This window comes from Populus alba, chromosome 2 (assembly GCF_005239225.2).
Source record: "Populus alba chromosome 2, ASM523922v2, whole genome shotgun sequence".
Classification (NCBI taxonomy): Eukaryota; Viridiplantae; Streptophyta; class Magnoliopsida; order Malpighiales; family Salicaceae; genus Populus; species Populus alba.
The window spans coordinates 6,369,421-6,381,013 of NC_133285.1; the positions used below are offsets into that span (position 1 = coordinate 6,369,421).

An 11,593-nucleotide genomic window follows, 5' to 3' on the forward strand; every position below is an offset into this window, starting at 1 on the left:
AGAGTGGGACTTGTAGTGCTGATTTCGCCGCGTGAAGGGTTCGTTCACCTTCAACATCTTCCAAGAAAAGAAAGAAAATGGCTTCTGCATTATGAAGCAAATTAACCAGAAGGAGAAGACGAATTTAATAGGGGAAAATATTAACCAAACTAAATTAATTCAAATATATATATAATGATAGAACACAATTCCATAGTGGAGCAGGATATAAATAAACTGTTATCATGTAAATCACGTAATAAGAGAGAGCGATGACTGGGAAAAGGAAACTCTGTTTTGTACATAATCAGTAGTGGACAGAAAACTAATCGACATATATATATATCATGTAAATCACAAAAAGAAAGGATTACATGGAAAGGGAAACAAATCTAAAACAGTAGTTGATAGCATAATGTGAATCACAAAAAGATGGGAACGGATTAAAATGAACTGCTCAGAAAGAAGAAAGTAAAGGTAGTGGGGGACACACTCATGTATAGATTCAATGCCTTCCATGATAACTTCCAGTCATTTGTCACCTATAAATATATGTGTGGAAATCCAGTCAATTGTCACCTAAATAAGGATTAGCTATAGCATTTTAACGAGGACTCTTGAGGTCTCAGGGCTTGAATACGGGTTGAACTGGAGCTTGTATCGGTGTGCCACTGCAAGTTCCTTTCTCACCAAGCAAATGGAGTCTGATTTATGAACAAGCGTATCAGGAAGACAATCTTAACAGAGCAGAGATAGTTTTCCTTTTCTACGTGGTTGAAAAAACATTTTTCACCTGGCAGGTGAACATTTGGACCCCTGTATCCCACTGAACACAGATTTGAGAGGCTGAAAATAACCAGTAACAAGCAAGCAAGATTTTAACGAGAGAATAGGAAAGGAAATAGACAAGGAGAATCAAGAAAATACGAGGCTTTTCTTTGAAGGCCTTCGGCCGAACCGCTGATCACTCAACAAAGTTCTTTACTTCTTTTTTTTTTTTTTTTTTTTTTTTTACCTTCTTGTTTTCTTTCTTCATACATTTTCAATACTCTCTACAAGCGGCTTTCCTTTTTGAAAGCCAATCCCCGCCCAATTTCCTTAAACGAGGGTGAAGCCCACAAACAATCTACATCTAGGGCACGTGCTCTGCGTGCCACCTATCCTACAATTGAGCCCTGGAAAAATTACAACCCAAAATTAGGAAAAAATTTGAGGGGAAAAAGATCTACAGATGCCTATATCTTACAGACATTCCTCCGGACGAAGTGTTCCTTGAAAACAAACTACTCCGCAGACGATTAAACCATGATACTCTCATCTCACCGGAGCCCGTGCACTGAACGTCACCTTCCTCCTCGCTGCTAAAGAGGGTTTGGTCCGAGCAGTCAAGTGATGCTCCACAAGCTAAATTATAGGACTGGCATGCTGAATGGCATACCCGGAGCCTGTTGTCGCCATCCTTGTCACACTTTTGGATAGAGATCTGGTCATTTAGGTGGGACAGATTTAGCGCTTACAAGATATATAAATCATCATCATGCATGACACAACTATTAAAAAATTAATGGTAGACTCCTAGAAAAAAGAGTGAGGACCCTACCCAGCAGGCTAGTCGCTTGGCAGCTGCGTCGCAATAACTGCTGCCAAAGATGTTAAAGAACTTTCGGGCCCCACCTGGGAACAATCGGTGATAGTTGGGCATGACAACAACTTCTTCCACCTGCTGAAGTATGCTTGATTCACTAGGTGCACAGTGTTGGCCAGACATGTCACTCTCCAGTACATTTTTGCAAACCGAGAGACTGGAGAGAAGAGTCGAGCTGTTCTGACATGTGTAGCCTGCGTAGTCTGAGCAACGGAATTCACAAACTCCATTGTCACAGACCCCACCATGGAGGCTGCATTGTTCATCACAAACAGCTGCATATCACAGCAAAGAGCAACATTACAGAGATGACACATTTGGAAGGAACACTATCAGGCTTCTCCAAGAAAGATCACATTACCAGTAGAGCAGTCGATGCCAGTGTAACCATTTTCACATTGGCAGATCCCATTTGAAAGGCACTTACCCTGGCCATTGCAATTCCCCGGACAGAAGCCTGCAAAGGAATCAAGGAAATGCTTAACAAAATTGCTAACATATAATTCAATGAAGCCAAGAGTTAGTGGATTGCAAACATATAATTGAATGAAGCCAAGATTCTCATCCATTGATTCCAAACTTATACACTGAAAAGCTTAATAGGTGCTTACGTTTACTGCAATCATGACCATGAAATCCTATGAAACAGTGACACCTTCCATCTAAACAGTCCCCATTAAAATTACAAGAGCTGGGGCACTGTCCAGGTACAGAGACTGAACCTGTACTGCAGAGCTCCTGGTAAGCAGGACAAATCAGCTCCCCTACAGATAAGAACAAAACACAGAAAATATAAGGATGGACAGTTAATAATTTAATTCAATCAATTAACTTAAAAACAAATAATTAATTACCATTAAAGCCCGGGAATTGAACTGGTCCTCCAGCTTCCGGGCACACTTTCCAAATACCATCCACAGCAACCTAAAAAGAGGACCACCAGAATTACATTATAACAACATCCTGCTTTTCATGGCAGCATGAAAAATACCAATTATTTTCAAAATCCTAAAACTAAGACATTCAATTTCCTTCAGGTCATCCCCCTAGCAAACAACAGTGTCATTTAAGAGGCAAGAAGCTCATGTTGTGAAATCTGTTGTGTTATTCCATGTTCACGATGGAAAATTGGACGGACAAGTCTGTTCAAAGGACACCCCGCAGACTCACACACATCCCAGGTGAGAATTAGCTAAACGCTCTGATTGAATTCCTCAAGCTGGCCATTATTTTCTGGAATGTTTAGCTAATCTTAAAAACTATAGCTTATGAGAATAGTGATTGGAAACTTGCAAATCTCCAAATCATTACTAAATTACAGCTTATACAGTTGCACAAATTTCATTTATTCATCTTTTCAACGCTCTTAAAAACTCGTCATTTGTTGAGAAAATATTTTTTATATGTACAGATAGATGCTTGCTTTGCACATGCAAGCTTCTGTAGACAAACGAATGGACTTCGCACTAGCATTTATTAAACTACAGCATGACAAGCAGGGGGGCATTAAACATAACAGAGCTCAAGTGCATACCTCGAGGGAGTTATTTACACATCTGTGCTGATAACAACCATTTCCTTGGGTCATTGAACCCCTGACAAATCCAGTACGTACTAATGATGAGGCCATACACCTACATGCATTATTTTAAAAACACTGATCAATATATTGTAGCCCAAACTCTTCAAACAGAATGCTCTAATCTCAAATCTCACCTGGAGCTACTCCCTCGCACTTCACCTAACATTCTATCTGGTGCTCTTGCGCTGTTTGTGTCTGTACAAGATCCATCAGAATACGCCACAAAATAAGTACAGTAGTCGGCCAACGATGACTGCCCACCTGTGATGGCCATCAATAAAGTTAAAAGGAAAATCAATTTAACGGGAAATATATCCGACTCGTTTAAGGAAATTGATATATTAAACAATCACAGCCTTGTTCAACACGATATGTATTGCAGGTAGTTGACATGTCCAGCTGTTACAAGCAGCTTGTGACACCCAAAGGCTTGTGCAGGAATAATTGAGAACAAAAAAACATTATCTTAACAAGATTTTCAATCAAAGCAAAGTCTCTCTGAGTCGATCCCACAAAATGAGGGTCTCGGATGAAATGTGGAATAATGGGAAAATATCATAATGGTTAAGGAAACGGGCTCCTGGTTTTCTACAATTGATCACAAACTCAAACATGAAAAGAGAGGCTTAGTTGCATCTTTAAGGACAGACTGTTGCGATAATATGTAGACAAAAAAACATGGTTAAAAATATTTGATCTACAAAGAATATCAATTTACGTTCTCACATATACGAGTGGCAAATTTTCTGAAAAAATTTACAAGCTCGAGAACCAACCTATATTTGCCTGTGGAAAGTAACGAGCCCACTGGGGGAGGTCCCCAGTGTAACTTACAATCGGACAATAACCCTCTGCCTCCCTGTTGTATGTACAGCCTGACAACTGGGTAGCATTGCAATGATATGCCCCCTTCCAGAGGTTGCAAGGGGATGTAACAAAGTCAGTTCCTTGATTTCGACCCCAGTCAAGATGATCTGCCATGCTATAGTTAGCCTGGTACCATCCACTATCTTCCAACAGAGCTAGTGTCATTTTTGAAACTACCGATCTTGTATCCACAGATCCTGTCATTATTTCATTCATCAGAAGCCTCTTTTCCCAATGTGACCCTGCAGCCAAGTTGTCATATAAATATTAATCACCAAATTTCTAGGAATTACGCCAGTTTTTAGCTAGAATACGGTTATATGTCTGATAGTAACAACAGATTATTGCTCCTCAAATTGGTAAAAACATTTTCCACGTGTCATTAATTTAGTATTTCTGTTCCCATAAATAAAAATCCTGCCATGTACTCCATGTCAATTTTCAATGATATTTATTAATTTAAGTGCCTCAAATACAAACCTTGCATCCAATATGTCAACAATTTAGATATAGCCAAATTACATTAAAAAAAATAAACACTGCTCGAGAGTGAAAAAGAAATCACAGAAAATAAAAGGAATACCTGATGTGCCACGTCCTCCCCCATCTTCAAGTTCTAATCCTGTTAAATTTTCCGAGAATGCCTGCTAGAAGGAAAGCTTATCAAACCTTAGTTGGCTTTTGTGGTGTGACAGTCAGAAATTAAAAGCCACAGAATGTAAATAAAGAGTATCCTGACAATGCAAGCATTTCCTTGGAATACTGATAAGCTGCACAAAACTTACCCCATAATGATTTCGTGAGTGCATGACAACACGTGGAAGAACCACACGCGTTACCATCCGGCCAAGCTTTTCATCCATGAGCTGTTCAGTGACCTGAAAAACATGCAATGGCGAGCTTAAATGTTGAATTCATTTGAAATTCCCATAACTGCGCACAAATGAACCCTGAAGTCCTTTCAACACCATTTTTATGGAAGGCAACATAAATAGTTCCCTTAACAATTCAGATAATGTTTCAATAATTGATCCAGCAGTATATCTGCCATCTACCTGGCTGCGCCTTCTCTTTCTGTCATCCCTAAAATGGGAAAAGGCATGAGGATCAAAACCTAAGACATGCATAACCTGGATGAAATCAAACATGTTAATCAGTACAAGATAAATCATTCCATAGGTTGCCACAATCTTGTTAATTTAATACAAAATCACCTCATGAATGAGGGTAGCTGAAAGTAAAGTCTCTGCTTCAGCTGTCAAATGGCGAGGGGCAACATTCACGTGTCCTGCAAAAGAAATGAAAAGCACAGGTTTATTATCTCATGAACAATGAGATGATGCTCAATGCAAAAAAAAAAAAGATAAATAAAAATGTAAAATAAATTAACAAGCAGAACTAATTTACCAGCAACTGCACGGCCCCATTGATCACGTTCACATGCCACTGCCCATGCAAGAGTGTTGCCAGTGGTTGGTCTTGTAGTCACCAAAAGAACCAAGTCCGCGTCAGCAACACCCTCTGAGAAGAATTTAAAAAAATATAAAGATTACCTCAGAATTCCAATATAACAAGTGCCATAAAAATCAGAATGGCAATTTGAGTAAATCACAAAGCAAAAGGGCAACTGAAATGACATACCCTCAACATATCCACGTGGAAGTTGTACGCCTCCATCTTGCCCACATGCAGAATATCCACTTAACCGCAAGTTACCCTTTACAGGCTCAACAGCCAATGCTCTCCTAAACCAATCACCTGTCTGCCCCAGAGCCTGTATCGAAATCAATTACAGAAAGTTCTTCATCTTTATCAAACTTTTTGCTGATAGAAATGTTAATTGCAGTTTCATGCCTCATCAAGATTTAATAGTCATCTCAAAATAAGCATCACAGAATAGATATCTTAAATTAATTTTATAAGTGCTAACCTTGCGAAGCCGATGCTTTTTGTCCTTTCCAGAAATATCATCCACGGTGCAATTGTACCAGCAATCACCATAAAGTGGAGGATCGCCACGGGGATTGCAAGGAGTGCCAGGACGAGAAGCCACTGGAGGCTCCCCTAGCTGATAAGAAAGAAAAGAAAAGAAAATATCAGTTATACAGCGAAACTAGTACATTCAACTGAGCTTACTATATCTCACACCCACCTTCACAATGTCACCAACTTTTCGGCAATCTCTGTCAGGTGAGTGACCAACCGCATCATAATTTAAAAATATCCTAATTGGTTGCTTTACATCTTTTTGCTGCAACGATGATTCTGAGATTCCAAGCAATGCCCTCCCTTTGCGATGAAGGGGTTTAGAGATACCAGACTGACCATAAATCTGTGGGGTAACAGAGTACACCTGGCGACCAGGTCGTTTCCTCTCTTCGATAATCTGGTCGTGAATGCATGAATGTGATATAATATTTTCACTTCCCCTCTCTGCACTTTGCTGTTGCAATTGGTGGCCGTGGCTTTCAGCATTAATAGCTAGAAAGCATAACAATATCAACGCAATCTGTTTCGAATCATAACAATCGCATATTGTTGAAATTACTTGTCAAACTCAAACAAATAAATCTGGCTGTTTGTATGAACACGAACAGAAAGCTTCGATTTTCAAATAGAGATGATGATGATGATGAACAAATTTGCAAAAAAAAATTGGCCAAAACAAATAAAAAATTAAGAGATCTTGCAGCTCCAAACTCAAGGTAACGAATACAGAGAAGAGAACAAAACTTCGAACTCCATAAGCTTAATCAAGCTTTAACTATAAAAGCTAATAAAGCAACTAATAATACTTCTGAGTTACAAGTTCCTTAACAGACCCATCTTATTTCCAAAGGCTAAGCAATCCAAATTCAATAAGGAAGCTTATGCCCTATAAAAATCGGGCGAACTGTGAACAGTTCCCGAAAAGTAATTTCCATTAGCAAAAAAGAAAAATTGGAAGAAAGAAAGAAGGCGGCTAAATAGGAAATCTTCACAAAAAAAAATTATTACAAAAAGAAAATCTAAACTAAGAGAAAAACTTTTGGCATCGGACAATTACTTGAGGGTTAAAGTTCAGTAACTAAACCCCAAATTTTCTTTTTTTTCCCTTCAAATTCTCAGTAAGCAAACAAAGCTGGTGAACTAAAACCCTAAATCTCACATTTCAAAGAACAAAATAAAAGAGAAAGACAACATTAAAAAATAAAAAAGAACAGGAACAGCTTACCTCGAAAACAACGAGTGTGAATTTGAGCTTAGTATCAAATCTAAGTACGGAACATGAACTACACTTGTTTATAAGAACCTCCATGAAATGTCTAAAACTGTAAGACTAGACAGTGCTGATTCCATCAAATCGCCGGCGATTTTCCCATCGTCTTGAAAAATCGCTGGCTGTTCCGCATTTCACTCGCGCAAATAATAAATTAACAAACAAGCATGTCATTTACTTTGTTAAAATCAAAGAGAAATGTTTTTTAATTGTTGCGTGTGATTAAACGTAGTACGATTTTGAATGGTCAATGATATTGCACCAAAAAAAAGATGTGTTTGGTTTTTTTTTTTTGTTTTATGGACTGAATCAAAAACGATGAGGGTAGTGTTGAGCGTAAGAACAAGAACATTCGAACTGGCTTGAAATAGAAGATTTCTACAGAAAGGAGGAACAACAGTGCCAGTGAAGAAAGACAGAGAGAGAGAGAGACAGAGAGAGAGTAGAGAGAGATTATTGAAAATCAAATGGATTGGGTGGAGTTGATCATAATTCTTTTATCTTTTTCTCTCTCTTTTAATTAATAATACAATAACTCTTTTTTTTCTATTTTAGTTTTTTGGGTGGTAAGCTTGCAGCGTGAAATAAAAATCAGTATGGATGCAATGTCGATTTCACCTTTTTCATTTAGCTGAAACAACGAAAATGCCACTGTGCTGCTAGGTTTTTATTTTAGCGTGTGTGGATGAGGGCTCGGCGGTGCAGGACCGCAGCACGGATGGAATCGTTGTGAAATAAAAATATTTTTCATTTGTGATGGTTCGTTGATTTTCGTGTTTATCTAAGGAAGCTACGTGTTGGAGTTGTGAATAGCAGGGGCGGTCCGCCAAGCACTTGGTATATTTTACACAAGTTATGTCATCTGCGCTATGTCGCCATCAGATATTTTATTTTTTATTAAAAATTATATATGTATTTTTTTATATTCATATAACTAAAAAAATTAATTATAAATCAAGAATTATATACACTAATAAATTCAAAAAATATCATTAAGAAACAAGTGCAGGTTAGGATGTTTAATCTTATAACAATAAATTTCTTGGTTGTATTTGTTAAATATTATTAACTAAAATAATTTTTTTATTTAATCAAACAATAAAATAAATAAATAAATATATTAAATTATTTAAATAAAAAAAAAGAAAAAAAATAGAATGCAAGGCTTCAAATATTAGAAATATTATCTCAAGATATATTTTATTTTATTTTATTTTAAAAAATAAATTTATCTATAAAATATTTTAAAACAAATATAGATGAATTAAAAAATTCACTTTAAAAATTAAACATACATAAAATAATTTTAAAAACAAATTTCTATCCAAAAAGAGTTAAATAAACAAATAACAAAATTTATAAGTGAGTGATATCAATTAAAACATGAATTTAAAAACTATTTTTAAACAAAAAAATATATTAAAAAATAAAATTAAAAATAAATAATAGCTCTAGCAGCTTAACTTGTCATCCCAAATGGGTTTTTTTTATATCTTAAATTTATATTTAACCCCACTGTATATATATATATATATAAAAGCCCATGTGCCTATGTCATTTGCAAGGAAAGCTAAGGCCCAGGGCCTTCAAGTTCAAGTTCGGTCATTTGAATTTAATTTTTTTTATTATTTTAAAAGATAAATGATATATTATTTACTTTTAATTTTTTTTAAAAAAAAAACACATAAATAATGTGAGGGCTGCAAGTCTAGATTGTATAATTTGTACCAAGATTGATTTTTTTTTTTTAAATTATATAATTTGTGTTATCCTAGTATATTTTCTCTAGATTTTTTTACATGTCATTCATGTTGAGTGTTTTTTTCATTTTAATTTCTGTTTTTTTTAATTTTACCCTTAACTAAGAAATAAAAAATAATTGGCCTTCAACTCAAATTAAATTGCTCGAAATTAAACTTTAAAGACCGGGATGAATTTTTAAAACATGCACAGTTAGTCCATAGTATTATGTAAGTTCCTGGACAGTGCCAGCTATAGTTAAAAACTCATGTGTTTTAGTTTCAAAAACATGCACTTGCATTTCAAAAATAAAATTTAAATTTTCATTTAATCACTCACAGATTCAAAAGGATAACAAGTAAGCTTTTAGCCCGGGTATTAATGATTAGATTAAAATTTTGATATTCACTTTTTATAGCATTTAACGTCCACTTGCTATCAACGATTAATTTGTTAATGGATTAAAGACACCGTCAGCTTCTCCCCTCATTGCAACATTAATTTATTGTTCAATAAATTATAGATAATTCTAAGTCTCCTTGCAAGGATAAAGATCTTTATTGACGGACAATAATGAAAAATTAAACTAAATATATTGAACTGTCCTAAATGAATTATCAAATTAGCATGCTTTGTGTCGAAATGTAGATAATTCTAAGTTCCAATTACAAACTATATATTATTTGGAAAGTTAAAAAAAAACAAACTAAAATCAATTACTTTTATAGGTTATAAATTCGAGTTCCGTAAAGAGCTAGATGCATCTTCATCCAATAAACTACACTCACTTGCATATTTTAAACTTTTATCCCTTCAAGTATATGTAGTTATATATAAACTAATTTGCATGCTTCCTCGATGGTGCAAGGAGAACATGAAAATTTTAAATATAAAAAAATATATAGATTACGAAGAATAGTTTAATAAAGAATAGTTTAATATTGTTATTAAACTTGAAAAGATAATCAATTTTAAAAAATTTATCTCATAAAAAAAATTATTACAGAACAAAAGGTTGATAGGCATAAAAAATAACAAATTTATCAATTTAAACCAGAAATTCAATCAGGGAACTCAGTTAACTATGTATATTAAAATATATCATCTCATGTTTCATGTAGCTCTTCAAATTCATTTATTTAATTATAAAATAGTAGTTTTTATATAAAAAAAATACAAGTCATTTAAAATGAATGCAACACATATATTTTTCAAGTTTACAGTCAATTTTCTTATTAATGATACATTGTTTATTTTAGCGAAAACATGTATTTTTTTAACTTCAGTCATCTTCATCCAATAATCTCATTATTTTTTTAATTAGATACATTTTGAGCTTAAAAAATGTTAAGATTTTATCAAAACAGTTATGAAAAAACTGATCAATTAATCACATTAAAGGGATAGACAAAATAGTGAGTTGGGTTGAAAGTAATTTTTTATGGACCAGATCCAAACTTAAATTTAAATTAATAAAAAAATATATCCTAAAATATTATTTTATAATAAATTCAAACATAGACTCAAGCTTGAGCATGAGCCTGGATGAGCTGAGCCGCACACAAGTAGTTTTAGTCCATGACCCACCTTGCTCGAGACATCCTCCCTCTAAAAGCCTGGATGCCCCTTGAATTTAGTTTTAACTTCTCAACTTCTTATTATATAATTATTGAGAAAATTTTGTTTATTTTCTATATAATATAAAGTGTTTTTAGAGGATTTTAGATTTCACAAAAATATTTTAACCAATTACTTTTTTAGATCAATTTCTAATTCACTCATAATTTATTTAAATCATATTAATGTTTCATGTTAAAAAATTTAATGTTAGAGATTAAATTATAGTAAAGTTTTAACCATAAAAATAAATGAACTCCACTTTTAATTTGGTTTCAAACGTGTTTATTAATCATGTTTTAAATAAAATTTTTAAAATATATAAGAGACAAAAAAATGGTTAGCTGAAGAGAAATGGATGAAGACATAAAAATAAATATGTTTTTAAAATAATTTTAAAATAAATTTCTATTTTTAAAAAAAACATGAAGGATGGAGGATCTCAATTATCTTTATTTTTTTTTATTTTTGAAACAATAGCAAGACAAAGTGTTTTTGGAACAACTCTTTATTTAACAGGGGTCAGAGAAAGAAATTCCAGCGGAGGAAAAGGAAAAGAAAAAAAAAAGTTTATGTGGCAATGGGTTAGGTTAGATGGTTTGGTATATTGCTAACCTATAACATAGGCTTCAATAATTTCCTTGCTGCATTGGCATTCGATCCATCTGTCTCATTTTTTTTTAAGTCCCGAGCTCTAACATCTATGTGTGTGTATATATACATATCTAATTAACATGGTTATTTGAATCAATTTGTGTACATTTAAATTAATTTTATAAATTTTAAAATAATAATTATGTAAGTTTTTAATGATTCTAAATTTTATAGTGTTGAAACTGATTATTTTAAAAAAATAAATTTAAAAACTACATCTTTTAAAATTAAATGTATTAATATATTACTT

The 11,593-nt window shown here is 33.9% G+C and overlaps 1 protein-coding gene across 1 annotated transcript; it reads right to left on the reverse strand.

Moving 5' to 3' along the window:
• Positions 1 to 893: 893 nt before the first annotated feature.
• LOC118028084 (uncharacterized) lies at positions 894 to 7,811 on the reverse strand. The gene is made up of 17 exons (XM_035031608.2): positions 7,288 to 7,811; positions 6,226 to 6,582; positions 6,004 to 6,141; positions 5,715 to 5,847; positions 5,481 to 5,594; positions 5,288 to 5,361; positions 5,129 to 5,203; positions 4,859 to 4,951; positions 4,657 to 4,717; positions 3,983 to 4,315; positions 3,341 to 3,467; positions 3,159 to 3,258; positions 2,479 to 2,548; positions 2,236 to 2,388; positions 1,986 to 2,081; positions 1,580 to 1,899; positions 894 to 1,462 (listed from the first exon to the last, which is right to left on the reverse strand). The coding sequence occupies exons 1-17, from the start codon at positions 7,369 to 7,371 to the stop codon at positions 1,205 to 1,207; spliced, it is 2,586 nt and encodes an 861-aa protein (XP_034887499.1). The 5' UTR covers positions 7,372 to 7,811; the 3' UTR covers positions 894 to 1,204.
• Between the last annotated feature and the right edge of the window lie 3,782 nt (positions 7,812 to 11,593).

Coding starts and splice junctions, on each gene's coding strand:
- LOC118028084 (XM_035031608.2), bottom strand. CDS start 7,371: ATGGAGGTTCTTATAAACAAGTGTAGTTCATGTTCCGTACTTAGATTT. Junction 4,316..4,656: donor GGGAGGACGTGGCACATCAG/GTATTCCTTTTA, acceptor ACTTGGCTGCAG/GGTCACATTGGGAAAAGAGG. Junction 2,549..3,158: donor GTGTAAATAACTCCCTCGAG/GTATGCACTTGA, acceptor TCCTCTTTTTAG/GTTGCTGTGGATGGTATTTG.